General features: G+C 56.3%; 3 protein-coding genes across 3 annotated transcripts in view; 1 reads left to right on the forward strand and 2 right to left on the reverse strand.

Moving 5' to 3' along the window:
- Positions 1-17,641, forward strand: part of RNF123 (ring finger protein 123) — a 48,148-nt gene extending 30,507 nt beyond the window's left edge. The window contains 8 exon segments of the mRNA XM_054515983.1: positions 2,594-2,733; positions 2,883-3,071; positions 4,586-4,661; positions 4,826-4,910; positions 16,313-16,455; positions 16,791-16,885; positions 16,985-17,070; positions 17,175-17,641. Of these exon segments, the coding sequence (XP_054371958.1) occupies positions 2,594-2,733; positions 2,883-3,071; positions 4,586-4,661; positions 4,826-4,910; positions 16,313-16,455; positions 16,791-16,885; positions 16,985-17,070; positions 17,175-17,274 (914 nt within the window). The 3' untranslated portion in view covers positions 17,275-17,641.
- AMIGO3 (adhesion molecule with Ig like domain 3) lies at positions 12,107-16,318 on the reverse strand. The gene has a single exon (XM_036390753.1). The coding sequence runs from the start codon at positions 14,534-14,536 to the stop codon at positions 13,010-13,012; it is 1,527 nt and encodes a 508-aa protein (XP_036246646.1). The 5' UTR covers positions 14,537-16,318; the 3' UTR covers positions 12,107-13,009.
- Positions 17,642-17,711: 70 nt separating the features above from the next.
- On the reverse strand, positions 17,712-19,909 carry GMPPB (GDP-mannose pyrophosphorylase B). Its single transcript, XM_036390754.2, has 8 exons — positions 19,748-19,909; positions 19,602-19,682; positions 19,480-19,528; positions 18,775-19,076; positions 18,620-18,698; positions 18,398-18,525; positions 18,034-18,216; positions 17,712-17,905 (listed from the first exon to the last, which is right to left on the reverse strand). The coding sequence occupies exons 1-8, from the start codon at positions 19,874-19,876 to the stop codon at positions 17,774-17,776; spliced, it is 1,083 nt and encodes a 360-aa protein (XP_036246647.1). The 5' UTR covers positions 19,877-19,909; the 3' UTR covers positions 17,712-17,773.
- Between the last annotated feature and the right edge of the window lie 7,719 nt (positions 19,910-27,628).

Genomic DNA, 27,628 nt, shown 5'->3' on the forward strand with positions numbered 1-27,628 from the left:
ATTCAGCATCACCAAGTGTAGAGTGGTGGAGTAAGAGTGTGCTGTGCCCCTTCACCCATCACTGACAGACAGGTCAAGGTTTGCCCCAGCATTGACTCCTGGGCTTCTCCTCTTGTGCCTCAGGACAGTTCCTGAGGGTTATCCTTGAACTGACAACCTATTGTAATCTTTTAGAGAAGAGCAGCTTGATGTTCAGTCCAAGGACAAATTACACAACAGGAATTATGAGGAAAGCAAACCAGAACAAAACTAAAACCACATCATGCCTTTGTGCAAATCTGCCACGTGCTTGTGGTTTGGATGCTGTGTGTGCTTCTGATTCCACCTCTCCAAGGAAAACCTGGGAGAGGTGTTGGGCTTCAGGGAGGTGTGGCAAAAGGGACAAAGATAGGACAGTTTCAGTGGGAGAAACTGCACTGTCTGGGGCTGATCCTGTTTAAAGGCTGTCATGAAGGTGTGGAATCACAGCTAGCTGGAGGAAGTGACTGGAGAGAAGCATCTACCACCAGAAGGAAGGGGTTACAGAGAATAAATATTAACAAATAAAGCGAGTAGGAGCCAAGCTCCAATCTGAATTCTTCCTGCTACACACAGCTGAACTGTGGAATGTTGCTCTGGGACATGTTTAATGCTAAAGGCTTACACAGTTTCAGAGGACTCTGGGCAAGAAATCCCCAGAGGACCAATAAAAAGGGTGTCTGGCTTGGCCTATCCCTGAGCCACGTGTAGCCAAAGGCTGGGAAAGTACATGTGGGTGGGAGCAGGACATCAAAGACATTTGTTGTGATGAAATCCCTCCCAAAAATGAGCTTTTAGGCAGGATCAAAGCTGGGCCACTGGCCTGCTTGGGGTTATTATGCACTGTGAGATTCAGTGAGTGTCCTCCATAATAACAGAAGTTCATTGCACTTGCTAGTGGGTATTCACAGAATAATTTGTCCTGTTTCCATTTCAGATGACAGCCTCCTGTCATCCCTCCCTGGCTTTGCTAATCCCAGCTAGCAATCTGCCTGTAGTTATGCCTTGCTTCTTGATCCCTATGGATGTGATGGAAGTTGTCCTGTGTTTGCTTTGCCATGCTGGCCCTTCAAGAGGGCTGCAGCCCCAGAGAGCTTCTGCAGTCACAGCACAGCTTGTTCCTCTGGGCGTGGCAGTCCTGGTGCTGCCAGGGTTTCCACCTGCTGTTTCTAATAGCTTCTAGTAAAGGAGCATGTAGTTAGATTGAGGTTTTTCCCTATAGTTGGTAAATCTGCTTGTTTCTCTTTCCAAGCCCTGAGTTTTGGGCTGAACTCCACTACCCTTCCTTTGTAGTATTGAATATTCTGTGAGCCTCTTGCTGACAGTGGGTTCTTCTGCTGGTGAGCAGTATCTGTCCCATCTGTGCCCCTTTCTTTTCCCTGCCCATCCATGGGGGCTGGTGTCCCACACAGCCCTGACTGTGCTTCCCAGCTGCTGGGCCTGACCTCCTCTGTCGTCTTGATAGTGAGGAAGTCCAGAAATGAGATGCCACAAAACCAAGGGGATGTGTCTGTGCTTGGGCTGAACCTGGCTGGGGAGTGTGGGCAGCTCTGCCTGACCCTGCTAAGGGGAGAACCACTCTCATCTCCATACAGAAGCCTCTCAGGAGTGGGATTTACTGGATACCTTCCTCCCCACACACAGGCAGACAGGCACAGCCATGTGAGGCCAGGGTGGCTGTGCTGGCTCCAGGCAGCTGCTGCCACACTGGCATCAGGAGCAATTAATGCTGAGCTGACCATGGGCCTCTGCAGAGCTGAGCAAGAGGGATGCTGAGCTGCAGGGCAGTGCTCCTGTGCATGTGGGCAGCAGCAAGCACAGAGGGCTCTTCCCTGGCTAATTCAGGCTGGCATTGGAAAGAAGTGCTGGGAGGCCCAACAGGCACGATCACTGCTCAGAATAGTCCTTGTGCCAGCTCCCAGTGCCCTGCCATCTCTGCTTACTGTAAGGTGTAGCAGGCTCTGAGCTGGCTAGGGTCCCATGGAGGGCCAAGGCTTAACGATAGGAATTGCTGAGTCATGATGAAATAGCAAAAGAAGCCCCTGTCTTCTGCCTTTCAGACCCCAGCTTATCTCTGTAACCCCATAGGTCATTTTCCCTTAACCCCTACTATTGGACAAGTTTGGATCCCCTTATAAACAAATAAAACCCTTAAAAAAGGGCTGGTTTAGCCCATTCTGGTTAGAAAGCCATCGCTGGAACCCTTCACAGACCCCTCAATAAAACCATGGCTGTGGAACCCCAGGACGTTTTTCTTCTCCTCTCTCGCATCTGCTTCCCCAATAGCCTGGGCACCTTAGCAAGCAAAGAGCTGGAATCCTAAGGGAGCTGATAATCACTAAAGAGCTGATATCCATTGGGCTTGCTAAGGTAGCCAGGGGCTGAGAGCAGCCTGGGTACTCAGACACTCTGTCCCTGTGAAGGACTGAGCTATCTGGCCCCAGCAGGGAGTGGGGATTAGTAAGGCACAAGCCAACACTTGCCAAGCCCAGGACTGGTCTCTCAGCCTGCCCTTGCCCCTAACTCGTGGCTGCCCTGTGACCAGGCCCCTGAAGCTGTCTCTGTGTGCTTTCAGAGCCGTGTCCCTCCACCCTGCTGCAGCGGCACATGGCAGACCTGCTCTGCAGTGACCGTGACCTGGCCCCCAGCTTCCTCAACAGCGTCCTGAACCAGCTGAACTGGGCCTTCTCCGAGTTCATTGGCATGATCCAGGAGGTGGGTGTGCACCAGGGCTGTGGGGTGCAGCACCCCATGGGTGCTGTGTCCTGCACACACAGGGGCTCAAGGCACAACTCACTGGGCTGGGGGTGGCAGCCCTCCCTTGGGAAGGGTCTCCTTTTGAAGCTGTCTCCATTGCTTGGCAGATCCAGCAGGCAGCAGAGCGCCTGGAGAGGAACTTTGTGGACAGCCGGCAGCTGAAGGTGTGTGCCACCTGCTTTGACCTGTCAGTGAGCCTGCTCAGGGTGCTGGAAATGACTGTCACACTGGCCCCAGAGATCTTCCTCGACTGGAACCGCCCCTCCTCAGAGCTGCTGCTCCGGAGGCTCGCCCAGGTACCCTCTTGTGTGAAGAAGCAGCATCTGGAGGGGCATGGGGACCCCTCTGCCCTCTCTGTGGATGTGTGGTGAACCAGGGGCTCTTGTTGCAAATGCTGTAGTACTTAGAGGTGCTGCAGAACAGGTGGTGCTCCCAAAAATCTCTGCATATCAACTGTTCCCCTCCTTTGCAACTGCTCTGGTCACAGCTGATTTCTACCTCTGCTGGGAGTGAGGGTGACAGCTGCCTAAATCTTCCTTATGAGGGGTCAGTAAATGCTGAATTCTCCTGTGACAAGCAATGCCATGAAATCTGGAGAGAAGGTGTGATATTTCTGGGTAAGGAGCTGTGGAGAGTGTAGCTGGTTTCACAGGGCACACACTCCAGTGTTTGGACAGGTATCTTGGTCCTTTATCCCTCAGTCCTAGAATTTGGTATTAAATGTCTCCACTTTCCTGCCACAATGACTGGGACAGCCCCATTCCAACTCACAACACCCCTTAGGCTCCAGTAAATTCATTTATTTTCTAAAGCATGAGCAGTCCTGGAAAGCCCTAGGGCAGCCTGCCCGTGTACATGCTGGGTTGGTGCAGAGCAGTTGGATGTACCTTGGCAGTATCACAAAGGTTCATATTTGGGCTCAGGGCTCTGAGCAGATGAAACAGAGTGAGAGGTAGCAGGGTCTGGCACCATAATCATGAGGGAAGTGCTCAGCTGAGTGAGGAGGAAAGTGAGGAGCCCTTAGCAGGTGGTTTTGGCAAGCTGGGGCATGTGCAGCAGAGAGTGGGCTGCTGCAGCTTCCTCCTTGCTACCTGTTGCTGTTATAAAGCCATGCCCCAGCACTGACCAGGCTCACAGTGTTCTGCTGTTGTGCATTGGGGCAGCAGGAAGAGGGATTTTGCATTTGAGAGATGGAGCTCAGCTTGCAGCACTTGCGTCGAGCCTGGAGCAGTCCCTGCTTGTCCCACTGGGGGTTTGGGTGAGAGCTAATGGTGGCTAATGAAGTGTGGTCACAGCTGATTCCATCTCTGCAGAGTGCTCTCTGCACTCACCCTGTGCTTCAGAGCTGGAAGGTCCATCCTGCTGCCAGCTCCAGGCAGGGCAGGACCTGGACTCTGCTTCACCCTGCTGACGCTGCTTCTGCCCACAGCTGCCAGCTCACTCTTCACAGGCTCTGGCTGTCCTGGGGACTGCAGCTTCTGCTTGCCAGGGGCTTTTCTCTGCAGAAGTCACTTGGCTTCTGCAGGTGGGAATTCAGATTTAGGTGGGAGGTGTTGACATTCGGGTGTCTTGACCTCAAACTGACTCTTCCCTGGGAGGTTTTGGTTTTGTACAGCCACTGTGATGTGGTACCACTCCTTCCATGCCAGGGCAAAGCTATGTGTGTGCTGTGAGTCTCCCTCTGTGCATCCACCAGCCCTCAGGCACTGAGTCCAGACTATAAGGACATGCTGCCCCAAAGCTCTTTGGATGCTGCTCACAGGAAGGCCCATCCAGAAAATACAAACCCTCTCTGCTTTTCCCTCCACAGCTCTTGAACCAGGTGCTGAACCGTGTGACAGCTGAAAGGAACTTGTTTGACAGAGTGGTCAACCTCCGTCTGCCGGGTGAGTGCCCTCTGTCCCTCTCCGTGGGAGTGTGCCCTTGGGGAGGGAGGGGTGCCTTGGGCTGAAGGTCAGTGCAGAGCTGGATGGGATCAGACCTCACACCCGCCCTGCTCTGCCTGTCACACGGTGGCAGAAGCTCTTACCTTTCCCTTTTGCTTCCACAGGGCTGGAGAGCGTGGACCATTACCCAATCCTTGTGGCTGTGACAGGGATCCTGGTCCGGCTGCTGGTGGACACTGATGTTCAGGGGTGAGTGGCTTTTGCCTTCCAAAGCACGGGGTCTCTGTGTGTGGCACTGCTCTGGGTGCTGCAGTGGGGCATGGGAGGTGTTGCAGGAGCAACATGGGATGTGGAGACTAAAGTGAGGTGAAGCTGATGAGTGTGGATCAGGCAGAAACCAAAGGACCACCTTCCCAGTGTTGCTACTGCTGGGTGCAAAGCCCCTTCCTGTGGTGGTGGAAAACCCTTGTGAGAGGTGGCTGTGATGGAAAACCCTTGTAAGAGGTGGCTGTGAGATGCTGTACTGACAGCACCTTCCTCCTTGGGATGGGGCTGGCACTGTGTGACAGGACAGCTGCTGGTGGAAGTTGTGGGTGCTGCGTGTGACAGAGCTGGGCTGATGTGGTGACACATCAAAGTGCTGCAGCACACAGTGATGGCTGGAAGGGAGCTCATGGGAGCTCCTTCACCCTGGGCCCCTCCAAGGAAGGCAGCAGAATATGTGCAGAGCTCTCTGGCTGCCCAGACGTGTGAGATGGTCACCTCACACAAAGGTGAGATGAGTCTTCTCCAGGCCCTTGGGTGATGCTGATTTTAAGATTAAACAAATCTTGTCTTCACAGTAGCCAATTATTCAGAGAGGCAGCACTAGGGGAGTGTTGTGGCTGGACAAAACCACAGCTGACCTGATCATTTATGTGTCTGTGTCTGCCTGTATTGAGTCCTGCAAATAGACTTATTCAGACGCTCTGCAGCCCTGCCTTTGCTGTCTCCCAGTGTCATTTGCAGGTGTCTTGCCTGGTCACTGTTTGCTGTAGGCTGCTGTAGGACATGGGGCTCCTCTGTCTGTGCTGCACACCCTGCTTGTTTTCATGTTTGGAGCACACAATAGTGTCTGGCTTTGCAGAGAGCAGAGTCCCATCTGGCCGAGCAGCTCAGCCCTGCAGCCAGTCTTTCAGCTTCTTCTCTCAAGGACTCAAAGATGTACACAAATATATCTAATTATAACCTGCCTCCCGTGGCTGCTGCACCACTCTTACAGCCCCAAGTGTGACAGTGTCAAAACCTGGGCATGAGGGCATTGATCAGTGGCCTTTCTGGGCTGTGAACAGAGGTGGACTTTGCTTGCCCTCAGAACCTTGCTCTGTGGAAAGGGCAAACATCATGAATTTGCTGCCACAACTGGACACTTCTTCCTGAAGGGAAGGGGGAGGTGATAAAACCCTTCCCTGCATGCCAGGATGAGAAGTCCTTCCCTGCCTGTCTCTCCATTGAACATGTGTCCCAGGTCAGGTCACTTGTCAGGTCAAAATGGGGAAGGGGAAGGGTTGTCCCTCAGTTGATCAAACTCCATAGAGCACTGGGAAGATGGTAGTGGGATATCAGTCACATCCTTCCTAGCCTGCAGGGAATCCTGAAGAGACAGAAAGCTTCCAGACTCTATTCTTTCCCTGAAAAGCCTGTTGTGCTTTGGGTTTGTGAATTCCAGGCAGGCAGTGTCATCACCAAGTGGCAGTGTCCCCTGTGTGCCAACAGCATCCTTCATGCCTCAGGCTGCACCATCACAAACCAGAGACACTGTGCTCAAGGGAACTGGCAAGTCTCTGATGTTCAAGGGCTTTGTAGTCACTTCCCTGAGTACTGGAAAGGAGAAATAAATGCAAAATAGTGGAATGATGTGTGAATAGCATCGTGTCCTTAAGGTGGACCTGACTGAGCAGAGAAGCAGAAGGTGGAACAGGAGAAAGCCCAGGGAAAAATATCCATAAATCAAATTTTTTCTGTGTGATTTTGCAAAGCCATGCACTAAACCTGAGGTTTGATACGTCAGTGATCTATAAAAGACAAGCAAATGTTGCAGGCGAGGCACTGAGGTCAATCAAGACAAAAGAACCAAGGCAGGCAGTGTGGAGACCCTCTAGTGCTGCCTGAGCAGAGGGGATGGCAGAGACCAGGCAGAGGCACAGGCAGTGTCAGGGAAAGGGAGCACTGAGCCCCCACACTCTTGGCAGCACTCTGAACTGAGGCCTGGGTGTTGCACCCCACTTACAGAGCTGTTCTGCTCTGTGCAGCCACACTGGGAAATGGCAAACAGAGATGGGATGGAGAAAACCAAAACACTGAGGCCTTTCTGCTGCCTTTGTATTCCTTGAGAGCTCAGCCCTGGTTTCATCCTCTGTCCAAGGCAACATCACCACAGGCTGCTGAAACCTGAGAGGTGCAGCTGGGGTAGGAATCACCCAAAACCCAGGGAGATGGTGCCTGTCCATGATGGCTGGCCCAGAGCACAGCAATGGAAGCATCTGTATCCAGGTGCATGAGTAAGAGGAATGGAACAGGAGAATTCAAACCTTCCTCTTCACACTCTCATGGGAGATGATTGCCATGGCTGAAGTGATTTAAAGGGTCCTTTATGTAACCAGGCTCTCCAGAGCAGACCCATTTACATGAACTCATCTGTAGACAGCTTTCCTTTCTCCTTTCTCTCTCTCAGTGCAGCAAGCAGGATAATAGGACAGGCTTTTGTCCTCCCCGAGAAGCACTCTGCCTGGGCAGTGTTGCAAGCTGGTAGAAATCTCTTCCAGGTCCCATTTGGTAACTCCCAGATTGAGAGAAATCATTAACAAAGAGATTTTCCAACCCACATTTGCATGTGGGAACGTCCCTGTGGGAATTACCAGGGACAGGGTGACCCTGACTGGTTCCCTGTGAGGAGGCTGTGCCCCAGAGAATGAGGACAGGGACAGGACCTTGGGAGACCTCCTTGCCTTGGCTGTGTGTTTTCTGGTTGTCTCTAACCCAGTGAGCAGACATTGCCAGGCACTTGGTTGGAAGGTGCTGCAAACATCTGGGACATAAGGAATGGGCTCATCTGGTGATGAAGGAGCAAAGTCCCATTTATGGGATGAGAACATTGCAGTGGGGAAGTTCAGTAAGTAAGAGCCAGGGCCCTGCCAGCTCATCCGGTCGTGTTCTCAGGCTGCAATCAGATGCCTCAGCTGCTCCTTTTCCAGCACAGGACACTCATCCAGGCATTGAGTCCTCTTGCTGTGGACTCCTGGCATCAAGCAGAGCCATTAAGCACAAGGAAAGGGAGCATTGCCCAGGCTGGGCTGTGGGGACACAGCTGATCCATCATCCTCGTGGTCCCTGGATGGAGCAGGCTGTGCTTTTGAGGGAGCAGAGGTGCCTTTCCTCTCTGGCTCTGGCAGGATGGGCTGGTGCTGCTCCTGGTGCCTCCTCCCAGCCCTCAGCTCTGAGAGTGCCAGGGGCTGGCAGGGCCGAGGGCAGGGATGTCCCTTTGCCCCTTTGCTCCCTTCTGCAGCCTTAATGACTGAGCAGGGAGGAGAGGAAATCTGCCAGGCTGAGCCAGGAGCTGGGCTGGATCCACACCACAGGCCCTGGCTGTCTTCAGGCAATATCATCCCTCTCTTTGTCTGCTTGCTAAATAATTGAGCAGATTTTCTATTAAGCCTCTTTCAGAGTGAGCTAATGGAGCAGTGCTGGCCGGAGCTGGTGTCAGGATCCTGGTGAGAGCGAGTGGCAGGGGAAGGGCTGAGCCCAGAGGTGAGGCTGTGCTCCCCTGTGTGAGAGGGCATGCTGTAACTAGGACTGGCTCTGTGGGAACTGAGTGGCCATCCCAGAGTGGAAATGAGCTGGGTTGTGTCAGGGCAGGGCCACTGCTCTGCTCCTTGGGCTTCCCCCATGCTCCCTCCATCCCCTCAGAGGCAGGGAGGTGATGCTGTCAGGGTGAGGAGAGGGTTGGGACAAGTCCTAAAGAGCCTTCAAGCTGCATCTCCCAGGGACTTCTGCATGAAGGATGGAGAAGACAAGAGGAAAAGCCCTGTGCTCACCAGGATGATGGTGGTACTGGCTATCAGAGCACAGGACAGGGATCCTGGACCAGAAACAACCATGCTGAGCCAGTGGGATGCTGAGCAGGAGCCAGTGGAAGCTGCCAGAAGCAGCACTGGGCTGGTGTGGTGCTGGGATATTTCTGTCTGGGTCTCTGCACTCCTCTCCTTTGCAAACTATGGATGAGTGCAGAGAGATGGGCTGGGAGGAGACAAAGGGGTTCCTGGGGCAGAAGCAACACACTTGGTGAGCAGAAAGGTAAGGAGGCACAAGACTGGGTGGGAGAGGAAGGCTAAAAAGACTGCTCAGTTCTAACTTGTTTTGGGATCACCTCCACTGGAAAGCTCAGAAGATCCCAGCCTGCAGATTCCTAATCAGCCTGGCCACCCATCTGTGTGCTCAAGTGCTGCTGAGACCCTGGGGGCTTGGCTGGACCTGTGGACATGGCAGTTTTCTGCTTAGTTCCTATAAGACTTTGCAATTAATTTGGGATCCCCTAAACTCTAATGCTCCCTCGACAGTGTTGGTGAGCAAGTTGTGGTGGAAGGAGGGGCAGGAGTTGACATTTCATGGACCATGTAGTCTGAAGGAGTCCTGGTACCTTGCCCTAAAAGGTAAAACTAAAAACTCAGAAAAACTCAAAAAATGGGTGGTACTGCAGTTTTGAAGTGTGTAACATCAGGATGAGCATGAGCCAGAGCACAGAAGAATTATTAGCTGTGGCCTAGGTCTCATGGTTAAAAAAGGAGTGTGGTCAGTGTTATTACAAGCTGCCACTCCAGGTGCTGCATCCTGAGTGATGGGACTGCCAGGGCTCTCCCAGCCCCTCGGGGCTGTCAGGCACATGCTGGGAGGCAGGAGCAGGTCTTGTGCTGGCCAGCACCAGGCTTTGCTGATTTGAGCTCTCTGGAAAACTCTGAGCACCATAAGGAAAGGATCCAGGCCCTGCTGTGTCCCTCCTTGGTGACAGGAGGACAGGATGGCACTGGCAGTCAGTGCTCCCCCATTGTCCTGGCTGAGGTGTGAGGTGCCAGAGGAGACAGGAGTCAGTGTTGGACACTGGTCCCCAAGCCAGTCCTTATCCCAAAGCCAGCCCTTATCCCAGAGCCAGTCCTTATCCCAGAGCCAGTCCTTATCCCAAAGCCAGTCCTTATCCCAAAGCCAGTCCTTATCCCAAAGCCATCCTTATCCCAAAGCCAGTCCTTATCCCAAAGCCATCCTTATCCCAGAGCCAGTCCTTATCCCAAAGCCAGTCCTTATCCCAAAGCCATCCTTATCCCAAAGCCAGTCCTTATTCCAGATCCAGTCCTTATCCCAGAGCCAGTCCTTGTCCCCACACACACTGGCACAGGTCCCTGTGTGCCAGGGCCAGGGAGGTTTTGCTGACCCATTACTTTGCCCTGCAGAGTCAAGGAGCAGGAGGGAGGTTTGGCAGGGAGCCCGGGGTGTAATGGTGGAGAGGCTTCCAGGAGAGGACAATGTATTCCTTGGGGAAGATCCATTAGGTTTCCCAGCTCCTGCCTGTCAGAGAGGCTTTGCTCCTGGCTGTTTTTCCTTGCTGAGATGTTCTGCCTTTCAGGCTGCTTAATGAACAGTTCAAACCACCTCCCAGAGCTCATTGGATCAGCAGTGTGGTGGTGTGGGATCCTTCCCGAGCATCAGGAACGTGTGAAAAGCAGCAGCAGGACTTTCCTGGGTAGAGGCAGAGGGATCCCTTGAGGGCAGCGCAGATACAAATCTCAGAGCAAGGCCCTGGAGAGCAAGCCTCAGCTTTCCTGCAGGGACAGGAGAATTGCAGCCAGCCTAGGAGAGCTCTCCTGGGCTTTTTCAGGCTGATGCGTCCTGGAAAGGCCCCTGGGAGCTTTTCTTACGTTCCCTGAGCTTTCCCCAATCTTCAGTCATTATCCTCAACCGAGGATGCAGGTTTGCAGGAGCACTAATGCCTGGGAAGCTGGTGTTGGCAGTGGGGAAGATTTTTGGGGAGACAGACAAGAATGGTGATAATGGGTGGGTAACACCCACTCTGGGTGCTGGGGCCCAGAGCAGCACTTCATCTTTCCTTCTGGAGGAAGATGTGCTGAGATGTGGCACATGCTCTGGTTGGGCCGTGGCTGCAGTCAGCTGGGTCTCTTCTCTTTCCCAGACATTCCCAGGTTAAATTCAGACCTTCCTTCCCATGGGATCCCTGCCTGGCTGCAAAGCCAGGGGTGATGGCAGCAGCTCAGCTCCACCCTCAAGGTGCCGCTCACCTCTGTGTCTGACACTGCCACACCTCGGCAGCCCCGGCAGCCCCCGTGTGGCTGGCACGGCGTCCTGGCCCGTCAGGACACTGCACTAACATGAGGTGACAGGGCCATCGAGGGCACGGCCAGCGGGGGCTGTCGCTCTGCATCCGTCACCTCCGGCTGCCGCGGGGCACGGAGCTGCACAAAGTCACGGCAGGAGGGGCCTGGGAGGCCAGGCTGCCTCAGGAGAGCTGCTCTGCCTGGCACTCACCCTCCCTGCATGGGGGGGCAGTATTGACAATTTATTTGGGCACAAAGTTGAGGTTTTGCTGGGGAAAAAGCTGCTTGTTTCCTAGCCAGAGAAGTTGAAAGGATGTGTGCTAGTGTGGTCCCAATGCCACAGGGTTCTTCCCCTCCTGCCAGTCACAGGGCTGCCAGCAGCTCTTGGGACCAGAGCTCAGCCACAGGGGGGGCTGCAGGTGTCTGAAGGCTCCTGGTCCCCCTGGTGTCTGAGCTGTGCTCCTGCCCACAGCCGGTAGCCCCGGCCTCCCCTGTGCTGCATGTGATGGCCACATGCTCCTGCTCCAGCTGTGCATGGGACACTGGTGACTGGCAGATGGGTAGGATACCCTTATCCCTCTGTGGGATCAGACAGGCATTTTGGGGGGGCCAGAACCACTCCCTGTTTCAGGAAGAGGGAAGGGTTGGTGCCAGGGAAGGCAGCGCAGGGGAAATTAGTAGGGGGCTCCATCTGCAGGGAGCACCAGGGCTTTGCCAAAGGCAATGCCCATCCCTAGTGGTTTCTTTCCCCTGCATCTAAAGCCTGCTTGTTCCTTTAGGGGTCTGGATGTGCCCTCGTGTCAGTCAGTGCTGCTCCTTCCCCGGCTCCCAGGCATCATTTAGGGGACCTGCCCTCCCAAGGACAAGCCACTGGGTGCTTCTCTCTCACCAGCAGCACACCACCCATTTAACCCCCTTGCCAAGGCCACCTGAAGGCCATTTGATGGGAACAGAGGCTGCCAGTCCAGTGCAGATTGCCTGGCTCCGCGTGCCAGGCCTGCAGGAATTCAGGGCTCCCTTAGCCTCCCACCGCTGTCCCCGTGAGCTGCACACTGCTTCAAGGGCAAGGAGACACTCAGCCCAGCGTGAGCTTAAAAAAATAGGCATTTTTATTCCAATGGAACTAGAGAATTACGACCCAGGAGAGGGGAGGATTACTCACATTTATCGATAGGCTGATTGGGTTACTGCCTAAATAGCTGTGCTCGAGCAGCATGTCCGCCTCAAGGAGAAGCAGCGGGGGAGCGCGTGGCGCATCGGGGACCTCGGTGTCCTTGGTGGCACGGCGAGCTCTGAGCAGTGCGGGCTGGGGCGCTGTGGCTCGTCACCTCGTCCTGCCTGGACGATTTACAGCTTCTCGGGAAGCAAAAGCTTGGAAAGTTTGCTTGGCTGCGTGGCTGGTCGGGCGCTGAGCTCCATCCCTCCTGCATGGCCACGTTTGGGGAGGGCTGTGGGGGTGTGTACCCCCCATTTGTGACAGGGTCACAGTCCCCTGCTCCCAGCCATGACATGCTGATGGCGTGTGCTGGGAGAGGATGGTGGCATCACCAATCCTGAGGACCCTGGCATGAGCCAGGACAGTGTCCCACTTGTCACAGCTGTTCCTTGGCCTATGGGGTCTGTGGCAGTGGTGTCAGGTTGGGCATCTCATGCCTGGGGACATGACAGACCCCCAGGCCTGGTGTCACATTAGGGAGGGCGGGTGCCCAAATGAAGGGATATTTCTCCACATGCTGGGTTCATCAGCGTTACCCACATGCTAACAAGGCCATTGCCAGCAGATTATTCAAGGTGCTCTTGCTGGGCACCAATGTGCCCGTGGCCCAAAACCCACCAGGAGCCTGTGGCTGAAGCAGTTGTGGGTGATGTCAGTCGCTCCCATGGGTCGTGGTCAAGCCAGGAACTCGGGATGCCCAATAATCCTGATCTAGCAGCGATGGAGCAGACCAGCTCTCGGGAGGCCTCGGCTCTGCTCCCAGCTCTGTCCCACTAAGACACAATGGGGGTATCAGAAAAGACAGAGCTGATGGACTCTGAGTCCGACTTGAGCTGCAGGACCTTGGGGTGCTTGGGGTCGGGGAAGTCCTCGCCGAGGGCCAGGCGGATCTTGCCGTTCTGTGTCTCCCTGATGGGCTCGAGGAAGACGACATGTTTGTTGGCGCTGGCCTTGCGGTGTGGCCCGTCGGTGGCAGGGGGAGTGGTGCTGAGGATGGAGGACTGGGCGCTGCACTCCTGAGGGGGGCTCAGCGGGGCCGGCTTCCTGCAGCAGCCCAGGCAGGGGCACGGCGTCAGGTACAGGTAGATGATCACCAGCACCAGGCTCACGATGCAGCCCAGCAGGGTCGTGAGGCCAGTGCTGAAGGTCTCCCCAGCTGCCTTGGGGTAGAGGACGGTCACGTTGAACTCGCACACCCTGCTGAAGTTGTAGGGGCTGTTCATGGCCAAGCCTAAGTAGACCCCCGAGAGCCAGGGCTTGGCTGCGGCGATCCTCAGGCTCCCATTGAGATAGACCTCCAGGGAGCGATTGCTGTTCCCTGGGTGTTTGATGGGCTCGTGGTGAGGGGTGATCCACATGGAGGTGGTGGCAGCGTGGGGCAGGCTGCTGTTACTGGTGTTACAGGTGAGCAGGACAGGCTGGCCCACCACCACCTCCAGGTGCGAGAGGTGTGCGTCTTCAGTGCTCGCCGAGCAGTTCTCAAACATGTCTCTGTGCTTGAGGAACTTGATCAGGGACCGGGGCACGTTGTCAGACACCTTGCAGGTGTGTTCCTCAGAGAAATCTTTCACAGAGCTGAAACCTCTCTGATTCCAGCGCTGAAGCATCAGGTAGAGCTGGCAGCTGCACCTGATGGGGTTGTTGTGCAGGTACAAGCCATTGCCAACGTTTTCGGGCAGAGCTGCCAGCACCTCCACGGGGATGTTGCTCAGGCTGTTGGAGGAGAGGTCCAGCGTGCGGAGCTTGTGGATTCCCAGCCCCTGCACAGCATGGAAGGGGAAGGTGGTCAGGTTGTTCCAGCTCAGGTAGACTTTCCGCAGGTCACTCAGCTTGGCAAAGGCGTTTTCATCCACCCGCTTGATGTGGTTGTCGTAGAGCAGCAGCTCCTCCAGGCTCACCAGCGCCTCGAAGTAGTGCCTCTCCACAGCTTGCAGGTGGTTGGAGGACATGTCCAGGTGCCGCAGGAAGGAGGCATTGTGGAAAGCCCGCGGAGAAAGGTCCCGAATCTGGTTGTGGCTGATGTGAAGGGCCTCGAGGTGCGGGAGGGCAGCCAGCCAGTGGTCGTGGAGCTGGGTGAGGGCATTGTGGCTGAGGTCCAGCGTGGTGGTGGTGGCCGGCAGTGCCTGGGGCACCCGCTGCAGCATCTGCCGGCTGCAGCTCAGCAGGTCGGAGGTGCAGATGCAGGCGTCGGGGCAGCGGCGGGGCTGCGGGGAGGCTCGGGGGGCGCACAGCTGGAGCAGCAGCAGGAGCAGCTTTGCCACCCGCGGCCAGACCGAGTCCGCGGTCGCCGGCGAGGACATTGTGGCGGGCAGGAGCCTCTGTACAGCCCCGCGGCACAGCCAGGCTCGATGAGACGCGAGAAAAAATCTGCCGCCGTCTCTCGTCTCTCCCCCAGCGCTGGCTTGGCTCTACCAAGCATCCACAGGAGCCCTTTTGCACCCCGCTGAAGAGGATCCCGATTCCAGCGGTGGGGCTTGAAAAGACCTAAAGGGCGGCATCGCCCTGCCCGGCTCTGGCGCGGCTCACCCGAGGCTGCCTCGTACCTGCTCTGCCGGGGGCCGGGGGCTGCCGGGGCTCGGGTGGGCGCCGCCGATCAGCATCGGGGGGCTGAGGCGCTCGGGCGCTCTCTGTGTCGGGCTGGGCGGGCGCCTCGCTGCCTCCTGGAGCTGCTCATCCCTGGAGTGCGAAGTTTCTCAGGGCTCAGCGCCGCCGGGGCACATCCGCACGCTGCGACCTCCGGGGAGCCTGGTCGGGCTCCGTCCAGGGCAGCATCTCCGGGAGCTCCGGGAGCGCGGTCCCGCTCCTGCCCCTATTTACGGGCGGGCGGTGCGCGGCGAGGGGGCCGGGCGGGATCTCATTGGCCCCGGCGCGGGGAGTGGTGGCCCTGGCCCGGTCCCTGTCCCCTTCCCTGGCCGTGGCCCTCCCTGCGGGTGGGCAGAGCGATGCGCAGCCAGCACCGACCCTGCGTGGTCGCTCGTCCCCAGGGGAGCTGAGGACCACTGTCCGTACCGGTGTGCAGCCGCCGGGGAGCCGCGACCGGCTGTAATCCATGGAGCGGCTGCTCCGCCGCTGCCCAGCCTCTGGCAGAATGCTGGAATAAACCCGTCACCTCTGGGAGCCCCTCGTGTCACATCCTGCACCCACGCTGGAAGTGGGGATGGTGGTCACCCCCAGTGCTGCTTCTCTCCCAGCCGCGATCCTTCTTGCTCCCTAATCCTCATGATCCCACGAGCTGGGGACTCCCCAGCACCCCCGGCCCTGAGGTGAGCAGGGGGGCTCAGCCCGGTGGGGTCCCCACGGCAGAGGGGGTGCCGCTGGCTGCTGACGGGGAAGGAGTGGCCGGGGAAGGGTGAAGGACACGCAGGAATGTCATTATCCAGAGCTCAGGCGGTTTAGTGGGAAGAGGAGAGCTGGGGAATTGTTTTCCATTAGAGCAGCAAAAAGCTAATTTGGCGGCTGCGGCTGCTGCGAGTCAAGGGGCTGTTAACCCCCTGTGCCCTGGCTCAGCCTGTACTGACTGGCTGCTCCATTGCCCCTCCTGCCGCTGGGCCGGCTCTGCTTGCCCCTGGGCCGGCCACGGAGCCAGCTCTGCTCCTTGCCAGGGACTGTTACCAGGCACTGGTGCCCGAGGGAGACACTCATTAAGGCGACCTTCATCCGTCCTGGCTGTGCCCGCTGAAATCAGGGAGGACCACGACTCCTCCCTCCTGCCTTTTGGGGGGACCCGTTTGCCCTGAGCACACCCTGAGCTGTCCTGTTGGTGCAGGAGGGCCCCAGCCCCTGTGTGAGGCTCTGCAGAGCATCTCCCCTGAGGTGTTGTGACCAAGGGCAGCGCTGGATGCTTCAGCCTGCAGCAACCCCAGGCTCAGGCACTGGCCCGAGGGCTGCAGCCTCAGCAAGTGCTGAAGCACCACATCGATCCCCGAGCCTCTGAGTCGGGGTGCCAGAGGAGGAGGATGATGGCTGCTGCTCTTTGGCTGCATTTGAGCACATTCCCCTGGACTGGAGGGACAGCAGCTGGGGATGCTGGTGTGGGAGCTTAGGGTGGGTTGTCTGAGCTCTGTGTTCCCTGGCAGGACCGAGCGCGCCACCGCGGTGCTGCTGGCAGATCCCTGCTTCCAGCTGCGCTCCATCCAGTACCTGCTGGGCCACGCCGAGCCCTCGGCCCTGGCAGCAGCTGCCCCGGCCACGGACAAGCGCCACTTCTCCCTGCACACCTGTAAGTGTTGGCCCTGCACTGGGAGCTGGGCTCTGCTCACCTCCCACCCACAGCTGGGGAGGGAGGAATGGGGCTGCTGGTGTCTGTGTCCCCTGCAACATCCCAGCCCTTTTAATCTGTGGGGACAGGTATTTATGCCCTCCTCTACCACCCCAGGAGCAGCACTTTGGATGGGGATGTATCCAGTGCTAGCCAGTAGTTCTGCCCTTCTCAGTGTCCGGTGCTCCCTGTCCTGCTGGTCCCCAAGGGCAGCTGCAGCCCCTGTGCATCACTCAGCAGCCTCAGGACAGCCTGAGGGTCCCATTCACCCCACACACACCCAATTTGCTCCCCAGACACAGAGTACATCAGTACTGAGGAGCTGACAAAGGTGGAAAAGATGCTGAACCATCTGAGTGAGGAGTCCAAGCAGGCAGCTGCAACCACACTGGTGAGTCCTCCCCCTGCCCCGGCCCTGTCCCAGTCCTTGACAGCAGGCCTGGGACACGGGACTTTGGATGGCACTGCTAACTCCTGGTAACCCCCACAGCCCACCAGCGAGGAAGACCTGTGCCCCATCTGCTACGCACACCCTATCTCGGCCATCTTCAGGCCCTGCTCCCACAAGTCATGCAAGTGAGTAGCTCCCGTGTCTGACCTCCACCAGGATGACTGCCAGCCCCTGGCCCTGCCCTGTGCTGTGTGGGTGGGGGCTGATGCTCTTTCCTCCTCTGTCCCAGAGCCTGCATCAACCAGCACCTGATGAACAACAAGGACTGCTTCTTCTGTAAGGCCACCATCACAGGGGTGGACGACTTCACCAAGCCAGCCAGCTCGTAGAGCCCAGCCCCACACCACGGGCTCCCCCAGCGGAGCGGGGCAGCCCCCCCGCCTCACACTGCCTTCTCCCCAAACCCTGCCCTGCTCAGGGCTGGGGCACCCTCACCCAGAGGGTCAGGACCCAGCACGGGGCAGCAGCGTGAGGCAGGAGGGCTGCAGGGTGGGAAAGGCAGGTGCCCAGCAGCCTCTCTGCCCCAGGGGCCGTTCTCAGGGAGGGGAGCCCAAGGCCTCGGCTCTGCGGCAGCGCTGGGAACACACGGCAGCCCCGGGGCCAGGGCAGGGGGGCTGGGCTGGGCATTTGGGCTGTTAACTTGCCCCTGGCTGGGGGCTGACTTCATGAAAAGCAGCATTAAATTATTCTTCCTTATGTGGTGCCCTGAAAGATGGGAAAGGGAAGGCCCCCAGTGTTGGGGCTGCACTCAGGTGATGCTTAACAGTAAATGGAAATATAAATATTTAATCCAAGGAGAGCTGGGAGCACAGGGCCTGCTGGGGGCTGCTACATGATGATGCGTGGCTCTGGCACAGACTCGGCGATGGATTTGTGTGGCAGCACATTGGCCCCGTTGAGGTAGAGCTCGTCGTTGACAATGACATCCTCGCCCAGCACAGTCACGTTCTCCATGCGCACCTGCCCCAGAGAGGTCCTGTCACACCCCTGGGCTCGGGCTCCTGCTCCTGCCTGCAGGGACCACAGCCCAAGGAGGTGGACGGGCAAGAGCTGAGTCCCGATCCCCTGCAGGGCACCCGTGTCCTCACCCACTGCCCCACGGAGCAGCTCCAGCCCACGATGCAGGACTCCAGCCAGGAATGGGAGCGGATGCGGGCCCCTTCCAGCACAGTGCAGCGCTTGATGCGCACCCCGTCCTCCACCACCACGCCGGCCCCGATCGTCACGTTGGGGCCGATGACACAGTTTGCCCCAATCTTGGCACTGGGGTCCTGGAAGGAAGAGGGCCCATGCCAGGGTCGGAAGGGCAGACAGCTCTTGGCATAGCCCATGCCACTTGGCCAGGCAGGGGAGAGGAGGGCACAGCTTGAGGATGGCAGCGAGGGCAGTGGTGGAACAATGCCAAGAGCTCATGACGTGCCCGGGGCTGGTGTGCTGGGGGCTGGCACTTACCACCAGCACATTCCCTACGACACCGGGCCCTGAGTGCAGCTTCTCGGGATGCTGAGCCCGCAGCGCTTGCAGGTACATGCACATGCCCGTAAGGAAATCCTTTGGCTGCCCAATGTCCATCCAGAAGCCTGTGGGGACAAAGCCATGGTGACAGCTCCCAGCGTGAGGGTGGCAGTGCAGGCAAGACCCCTGATGCTGCCTGCCCTGTGCACAGGGCCTTACCCTGTAGCTCCATGGCGTAGAGCTGCCCATCCTGTGCCATGGCTGGGAAGATCTCCTTCTCGATGGAGGTGGGGCGCAGCTGCGAGGACAGGGCACAGGGCTGAGCAGGGGGCACAGCCCCTCAGCCCGGCCCAGCCTGGCACCCTGGCTCGTACCTGGATGCGTTGCAAGATGCCAGGGTTAAATATGTAGAGGCCAGCGTTGATCTTGTTGGACACAAAGACGCGCGGCTTCTCCACGAAGCGGCAGATGCGGCCGGTGTCGGCCTCGCACACCACCACACCGTACTTGGCCGGCTCCTCCACGCGGGTCACCACCAGGGAGCCCTCGCCGCCGTGCTGCCGGTGGAAACGGGCCAGCGCCGCGAAGGGGAACTCGCAGATCACGTCGCTGTTGAGGACAAAGAAGGGCTCCCCGTCCTCGGCCAGCAGGTCCCGCGCCAGCGCCAGCGGCCCCGCTGCGCGGCCGTGAGTGAGGCCGCAGGGACGTGGTGAGCCCGGGTCCTGCTGGCCCCACCTCTGCCCGTCCCAGCATCCCTCCCGAATCCTTCTGCATCCTCACCCGGCCCGCTGTCCCTGGTCCTGCCCATGTCGATCCTGGCATACCCCTCCCGATTCCCATGCTCCTGCCGGCCCTACCCATCCACAGTCATGCTGCTGCCCATGGTGTCCCACTGCCGGTGTCCCCCAGCCCTACCCATCCATACCCACCCTCATGCCCACGGTGCCCCCCTCCCAGCGGCTCTAGCCGTGCCGTATCCATCCCCGTGTCCCCCCGCTAGCACCCACCCTGCTGTCCCTGGACCTCCTCCATCCCGCCTGCGCCCGCCCTCCAGCCCCAAGCTCCCACCCGAATCCTACCTGTGCCCAGCGGCTCCTTCTCGTGGGACATGGAGATGCGGATGCCGAGCTGCGGGCACAGGGTGAGCGGCGGGACAGGCCGGGTAACGGGGGGAGGAGGGAGGACACGGAAGGGCTCTTACCCGTTGTTCCTGCTCCCGCATAGCGGCCTCCAGCGCGTCCGACATGTAGCTCACCGCCAGCACCACATGGCTGACGCCCGCCTGCGGGAGCGCGGGTCAGCCGGCGGCGGGGCGGCCCCCGCGCCCCCCGCGCCCCGCGCCCCCACCTGCCGGAGAGCTTCGAGCTGGTGGAGCAGCACCGCCTTGTTGCAGAACTCCACCAGCGGCTTCGGCCGGCTCAGGGTCAGCGGCCGCAGCCGCGTCCCGAAGCCGCCAACCAGGATCAGCGCCCGCATCCCCCACGTCCCGCGTCTCACGCCAGCGCCCGCACCGACACGTCAGCGCCGGGCGCGCCGGGCGCGTCACCGCCGCGCAGCGCCGCCCCGCCCGGGCCCTGCCTCCGCCAGCCCCTACCGCCCGCCCGCGGCACAGCGCCCCGCCCGACGGGCCCTGCCTCCGCCAGCCCCTACCGCCCGCCCGCGGCACAGCGCCCCGCCCGACACCATCACAGACATCCCACAGACGCAGCCGCTCCCGCCAGCAAAGCTGGGCCCAGAGTGCACCTGTCCGGTCCAGGAGTCGACGTGACAGGAGCAGTGGGACAGGGCCAAGGGCTGAGAGGCCCAGGCAAACGGAGCCACCATCACAGACATCCCCCAGACGCAGTCGCTCCCGCCAGCAAGGCTGGGCCCAGAGTCCACCTGTCCGGTCCAGGAGTCGCCGTGACAGGAGCAGCAGGACAAGGCCAAGGACTGAGAGGCCCAGGCGAAGGGACACGTCATCGGGGACGCCCCCCAGACGCAGCCGCTCCCGCCAGCAGCGCCGGGCCTCGACTCAAACTGTGCGGTCCAGGAGTCGCCAGGACAGGAGCAGGAGGACAGCAGCGAGTGCTGAGAGGCCCAGGCGTAGGGGGACATGGTCGGGGACATCCCGCAGGAGCAGCCGCTCGCACCAGCGACGTCGGACCTCATCTGGGACCTCCAACAGCAGCACGTAGCGTCATCTTTTCTTTCTAGTCCATGTGTTGCTTGCCGGAAGTGAAGGTGAGAACGGTCAGTGCAGGGACCTTGAGATGTGCAGGTCTGTGAGAAAACCATATCAGCTCTTGATGTTTCTATTGGCAGGAAAGAAGTCTGTGCTAGATACCTTGATTTCTGTGTAACCGTGTATTCAGTGAAAAGTCAATTAAGGACGTGGCTTATTACAAAGGACTCTTGTTCCTGCCTTTAGACTCCAACCTGTGATGTTTCCCCACTGCTTACCCTTGATAATGAACCACTCCTTAATGGGCTTGGATATGCTTAGGGAGACATTCAGAGCAAGGTGGCTCTTAGGGAAGCTGTCTCTGAAAAGGACGTGTGCTGTGTTGCTATCTTTTAACAATTTCATTTCCGTAAAGCCAAAAAAGAAGAAGAGAGTGAGACACTGCCTCAAGTGGCTGAAGACAACTTTTACAGTATTGCTGCGGATTTGAAAGACTTGATTGGACCTTCAAAGAACAAACCGGAATAGACGGAGGAAATACCCTGGGGCAAAGAGGATGCACAGGACTCTGCCCCACATGACCATTTGGGACCTTTGCCTGAGAACGACACAGCTCAGAAGCTGAGTACTTTCAAGTTTTCCTTCTTTGAAAGCACAGAGGAGTTGGGCATCAAAGAAGGCAACAGCAGAACCCTTCTGACATGCCATTGCTAAGGAAGAGCTTCTGGCAGGCACTGTAGGGCAATACGGTGTAAAGAAGGTCAGGGTCCAGGGGATTTTCAGCAGCAGAAGTCAGTAATTAGGCAGAAGCATTTTGATCTTCATTTCTGCTTGCCAGGGCTGTGGTAGATTAATGAGAGGTAACTCTTGCTTGCATCTCAGGAATTCTGAAAGGCATGCTTTGAGAAGGCATTGGGGTTTTTGCTGAGTGGTGGAAAAGCTGGTTCTCATGCCCTGAATTCCTCAAACGGGTAAAAGGCGACACACCAGTCATATCAAGTTTCATAGAACCCAACAAGATTTTAAAGGAAATGTGCGTTAATGTAGAGGGAGGAGCCAAGTCCGGGAGCTGACCCCAAGATCCATGAGCATTCTGTTTGTTACTGAATTCTACTCTTGGACCTTTAGAAAAAGGAAACGGAATGACACATGATCTTTGGGGTGTCCTAACCTTAGATAAAATGAGGCCGTCTGAAATGAAGATGAAACAACATTAAATCGAGTCCCAGTCACGTAGGAGAGAAAAGAAACCGCGAGAAGTTATCCACAATATTAAAAAACCCAACACAACAGCACAAAGCAACGAGTCCCCCACACTTGTGCTGATCTGAGAAGGTATTCATGGTCTTCTGAATGCAATGACAAATGTTTAAGAATACATAAGGGATCCCTAGAACAAAGTGGAGCAGAGATGTAGCTTAGAAAATCTGGCAGGGGCAGATTCTGTCCTTCCTAAATCTGTCTTCTCCACTCTAAGTATTTCACTTGAAAGGAGGAATTTTTCCTGACCAGTAGGGGAAGAATCTGGTTTTGGCTTTTTTTTCTCTATGGGTGCTGTCATTGCAGAGCCTTATGCCCTTGGAACAATAAAGCCGGTAAAAGCCACATGGCAAGAGGATCCACGTTTCCAAGACAGCAGTTCTGAGGGTGATGATGAACCTGAGATGTCAGAGATTGAACAGGACCAAGAAACGCAAGTTCCATTTCTCTTTGTTGTCTACTTGGCTGTAGTAGTTGGATGCTGTGGGAATATTAACTCAGGAAACGGGAAAGGGACACATTGCACACCTCTGAGCAACCAAAGTCATCTCGGAAAATCGTTTGTGCTGCACAGAGTCAAAACTCCCAGCAGCACATTTGATGTGAAGATGAATATGGGAAGAGAGAGTTGAGCACAAGAAATTAACTGGGTCATTTTGGTTTGACCAACTCCAAAGTGAGTTTGGCTAAAAGCCAAAGACACGGTCAGTTTTCTCTTTAAAAGTGGGTTTTGTAAAATAAAAAGCTCTATTTGGGGTTCCTAGGGAATAAAGCTTTTCAATGGATACCATTTCTCTGAAGCACTACAGTTTGAAGTCATGTCCATGGAATTTGATAGTACAATTTAGGATGCTCAAATCCCTTTGTCCTTGTCTAGGTTTCTTTCTTTACCACGCACAGGAAGTGCTAGAGTTTTTTTCTTCTCCAAAGATGATGAACGCCTAAGAGGTATGACAGAATTTCTTCAACCCCTTTTCTATTTTTTTTCCTTTTAAACCCTTCCTGGAATTCAGGGAGGAGGAAAGAATGCTGCCTAGTTATGAAAGTTTTCTAGTCAAAAATTTGCCACCCTTATTTGTGGTCCAAGTTGTGGTAGAATCCTGTGAGAAAGTCCTGGTAAAATAGAGGCCAAGCAGATTTCTGGCTTTCTTGTCTTTCAGACAATTACCGAATAGGAATCTGGACTTGTAGAGTTTACCAGAAACTTAGTCCCTTGTCAGGTTACCTAGACATTTTGGATCCTTTCAGGTATTTAAATCATCTTTAACTTTTTCCTCTCTTTCTGGTGTTACCGTTAGAAACGTTTGAGTGTTCTTCTTGTGAGCCACATATGTCCCTGGGGTTCTTTGTGCTAATGCATCTGGGGCTTTCTCTTCTGAATCCAGTCAATTTTGTATTTAGAAACAAAGACAACAACAACCAAAGGAAACATACACAGTGCCCAAAACCTGCACAGGCCACCAAAACAATTGCTGGTTCTATTTTGTAGAATAGAGTCTTAAGACAAGCTTAAAGGATGTGCCTTCCATGAGACTGATTGGATAGCAGTGATGAAAGGCACTGCTGCGTTCACACAGTTAGCAGCCTGCAATCTTCCAGCCAGCCTGATTTACAGGGTGTGTTGAAATGGAGAGCTCAGGCCTCAGCAGGCCTCAGTTCTGGGGGAAGATGGGGGGTGCTGGTGCTGAGCTTCAAATGAAAGAGCTGCCATTTCACTGCAATTCAGATTGCAGCATGTTGAGGAAAACTGCTGCTGCCTTTCTTTCCATGTTCTTAGCACAGCAGGCCGCAGTAGGGAACATTTCTGCTGAAGCCAAGGTGTGGTGGGGGGCAGGAGAACAGGAAGGATGGTGAAGAATTGATTTCTGCTTTTAGTGCAGTGTTGGTCATGATTGTTAGAAGCAGCAGCACAATCACAAGCGTTTAAGCCTATTAATTGGTTGTTTCTTTTGTGCAGAGGGTCCACAGTTATTTTGTAGATTGGTAGAACTCAGTGAAGAAAAAGAGGGTTAGGAAGACAGACGTAGATTATTGCTTGAGGTGAGTATGTAACATCTGTTCCCTGGTAAGCCTGGGTGAAAGCTGAGCCTGGGGAGGGATTGCAGGTATGAATGTGCATGCAAAATGAATTCAGGACCTCGAGAAGAGCTTTAAATTTGTAATGAAGAGGGAAGAGACGTTTTTTAGTGTACCGGTGTGTATAACATCTCGTTGTGTGGTCCAGTCAGGTAAACCACTACATCTTTGTATGTTACAGGTGCAGCTACTTAACTGTATGTAAGGATAGTGAATGTAGAGACTTCTCCTAATAGTGGATTCAGAAACTTCTCGGAAGAATTTGTTAGGTTTTCATTATTTTCTGGAACGCCGAAGGAAGCATAAGGATACCCTATAGGAAGTGCAAGCAAACCAATAAACCTTTTAGTGATTAGAAGCGAGTCACGTTTGTTTCTTGAAGGAGTTGCCAAACAACGTTACTTTCAAAATCCTTTCAAAGGTCTAACAGGGCTCAATATCAGCAAACCCTGTTAGGCCGTGTTTGGGAGCTGGGGCTGAGGCTCTTGTGTCCTGGGGAGCCACGGGAAGGCTCCAGTCCTGACTGTGCGGCCAGGCCGGGGCCATGGAGCTCCAGCCCATCCCTGGTGGATGCAAGGGCAAGCAGGAATGTCAAGGGACCCCAGGGCCAGGCCAGGCCAGAGCAGTGCCCCCAGCCCTCCAGGAGCGGATGGGCTCTGCCAAGCCCAGCCTGGGCACTGCCAAGCCCAGCCCAGGGACAGGCGAGTGCTTTGCCCAAGAGCCGTGCCCAGAGCAGCAGAGCTGTCACAGCCCCAGCTGGTTCTGCTCTGCGTCAGGCCTGAGCAGGGCCCGTGGGTGCCCTGGGCAGTGCAGGAGCAGCACAGGAGCAGCTGCCAGGGCCTGGGGAGGCACAGGGGTCAGCCTCGGCACGGCGACACAGCATGCAGGCTGCAGGGGACAGAGCCAGTGGCAGCGGGCATGAGCAGCTCTGCGGGGCTCTGAGCGTGCAGCAGCATCGGCCCCAAGGCTGCTCTGTCCCTGCCTGGCTGATGGGCAGGGCTGGAGGCTTGCAGAGCAGGGGCTATTGCGGGCACGGCTGTCCCAGGAGCTGCCCCCTGGCCCAGCTGGGCCCCACTTGGGCAGGAGGGAGGCTCCCAGCACCCGCATGGCCGAGCAGCTCCTGCCTCCCCCTGCGTCTGCTCTGATCCCCCACACTGCCTGCTGCCACAAGCAGCCAGCGGGAGCAGCTGCGTCTGGGGGGCGTCCCCGATGATGGCTCCCTTTGCGTGGGCCTCTCAGCCCTTGGCCCTGTCCCGCTGCTTCTTTCACAGCAACGCCTGGAGCAGACAGGTGGGCTCTGGGCCAGCTCTTGCTGGAGGGAGCCATTGTGTTGTGGGGACGCCCGCGCAGGTGTCTCCCTTCGTCGGGGTCTCTCAGCCCATGGTCTTGTACTGCTGCTCCTGTAACGCTGACTCCTCAAGGGCACAAGTCGATTTGGAGCCCGACCTTGCTGGCCAGAGCGGCTTCGCCCGCGGCCAGGCCCAGCACGTCTGGAATGCACCCTGTCCTCAGAGTCAGGGGAGCTGCTGTACATTGACCTTGATGTGCTGGGGCTGCTGCTGTCCAGCGAGGAGGATGGCAGCGCCTGCTGCCACGCTGTGTGTTGGGGCCTGCTGTGGCTGCTGGTCTCTGCAGACAGAATTTGGTGCGCCAGACCCAATGGCCTGCGGCTATGAGAGCTGGGGCTGAAGGCCTCCAAATCTGGGGAGCCATGAGAAGGCCCCAGTCCTGACTGTCTGGCCAGCCTGGAGCCATTGAGCTCTGACTCAGCCCTGGAGGCTGTAAGGGCAAGCAAGAATGTCAAAGATTGCCCAGGCCAAGGTCAGACCATGCTGTATTGCACTAAATAGTTTATTTAGTTGTTGTTTTGCACTGGGTGATGGGAAATTTGTACTGAGTATGGTATGTCGAGTATTCCCCCTCTCCCATCACATGGTCTATCCCCCACACACCCCCCTTTCTATACACCCTGGTGGTCTGTTCCCCCTCCCCTCGCCGCTCCCCAGTGGTATTCCATTGGCTGTGGTCCTCTTTTCCTGCCCCCATCACTTGGGTATAAAACTCCACTGCAGGTATGTCATGCCGTCTTTTCCACGTGGGTGGTTGCCGGACCAGAGGTGTCCCATCCCAAGCCATTAAACAGGACACTCATCCCCACGTGCAGAAGAGCGCGTCTCGTCTTTTGTTTTTGTCCATGTAAGACCATGTGGGCTAGGGTTCAAGCTGGCCGGATTGTAGACATACAACAGCCCAGAGACACACAGAATCTTGCAAGGCCAGGCCAGAGCAGTGCCCCCAGCCCTCCAGCAGTGGACGCGCTCTGCCAAGCCTGGCCTGGGCACTGCCCCCAGCCCAGGGACACAGGGGGGCTTTGACTCCTACATGTTCCGAGCCCAGCACAGGTGTCACACTCCCATCTGTCTGTGCTGTTTCTCAGGCCAGAGCAGCGCCTGTGGGTGCCCTCGGCAGCACAGGAGGAGCACAGGAGCAATTGCCAGGGCCTGGGGAAGCAAAGAAGTTTATGGCACTGAGGACAAAGCGTATCCACATAAGGTTGTCTGGCCAAGCTCTTCAAGTTCTTTTCGCTTTGAGCCCTTGCCAAGATGTGGTTTCCCTGCAGAGCCCTGGGAGCAGCTTCCCAACTTGTTCCTCTTCCTCTGCCTCCTCTCTACCTCCAGGGTAAAGGCAATCCCTGGCATTGCACTGGCCGTGCCTCACTCCTAGCTCCGCAAAGGCATCGTTGTCCTCCCATGTTGGCTGATAAAGAAATGAAAAGCTGTCCCTTATGGAGATCCAGGGTGTCCCTGCTCTTTCTCCAGCGCTTTTCCAAGTTGGGCACGAAGCTGAAGCCCAGACTCACGGGACAGGGCAGGGCAAGGGCTCCTGGGGCAGGGCCTGGCACAGCACAGCACTTGTACCCTCCTGGCTGGTGGGCCAGGCAGAAAGACACCAACCTGAAGGGGATTCGGATCCCCAAGGAATTCTTGAATGTCTCTGCACAGGGAGCAGTGGAGGCATAAAAGACAGGCAGAGCCTGTCCACTTCTGAAGGGCTGGGGGCACTTCTCAGGACCCAGCCTGCCTTGGTCTTTGACATTCCTGCTAGCCCTTACAGCGTCCAGGGCTGAGCTGGTGCTCAATGGCTCCTGTCCAACTAGACAGGACGGGAGCCCTCTCACAGCTATGCAGAATCCTAGGCCATCAGCCCCAGCTCCAGCAGCTCACTGTCATTAGGAAATGTGGAGAAGAAGCAGCAGTGTCATAAGGTTGCTTTTGTTTTTACCGCAAAAAGGAGCGTGTTTGTTCCAGTTACCAGCAGAAAACACCTGTTTTCCCACAGCCTATTACTAAAAAAATCGCCTTTCCAAGAAATCTGCATGGATGGATCAGAGATCAGCATCAATCGCCAGAACAATGACTTCTTTTAATAACTAATTATTACAGAACTACTAAAAAACATAAAACTACATCTACTAACTGATGGCATCCCTTTAATCTAAGCACTCAATTCCCTTTATGTGGGGTATTTGAGGGACAACTGTAACAAATCCTGCTATTAAATTCATAGCACTGGACAAAGAAATACCTGACTGCTTTTTCAGAGTTTAATGTACTAACAAAATGACACAGGCAGACCTTTTTATTGTCGAAACTTTTGGAACGTTTTTTCACCCTCATGTTCCTCCTGATATAGTTGAGATTATCTAAGTAATTAGATTCGGTATCTTT

This window comes from Molothrus ater, chromosome 11, assembly GCF_012460135.2.
Source record: "Molothrus ater isolate BHLD 08-10-18 breed brown headed cowbird chromosome 11, BPBGC_Mater_1.1, whole genome shotgun sequence".
NCBI lineage: Eukaryota > Metazoa > Chordata > Aves > Passeriformes > Icteridae > Molothrus > Molothrus ater.

Coding starts and splice junctions, on each gene's coding strand:
- GMPPB (XM_036390754.2), bottom strand. CDS start 19,876: ATGCGGGCGCTGATCCTGGTTGGCGGCTTCGGGACGCGGCTGCGGCCG. Junction 19,529..19,601: donor TGCGGGAGCAGGAACAACGG/GTAAGAGCCCTT, acceptor CTGTGCCCGCAG/CTCGGCATCCGCATCTCCAT. Junction 18,217..18,397: donor TCGTAGGGAATGTGCTGGTG/GTAAGTGCCAGC, acceptor TCTTCCTTCCAG/GACCCCAGTGCCAAGATTGG.
- AMIGO3 (XM_036390753.1), bottom strand. CDS start 14,536: ATGTCCTCGCCGGCGACCGCGGACTCGGTCTGGCCGCGGGTGGCAAAG.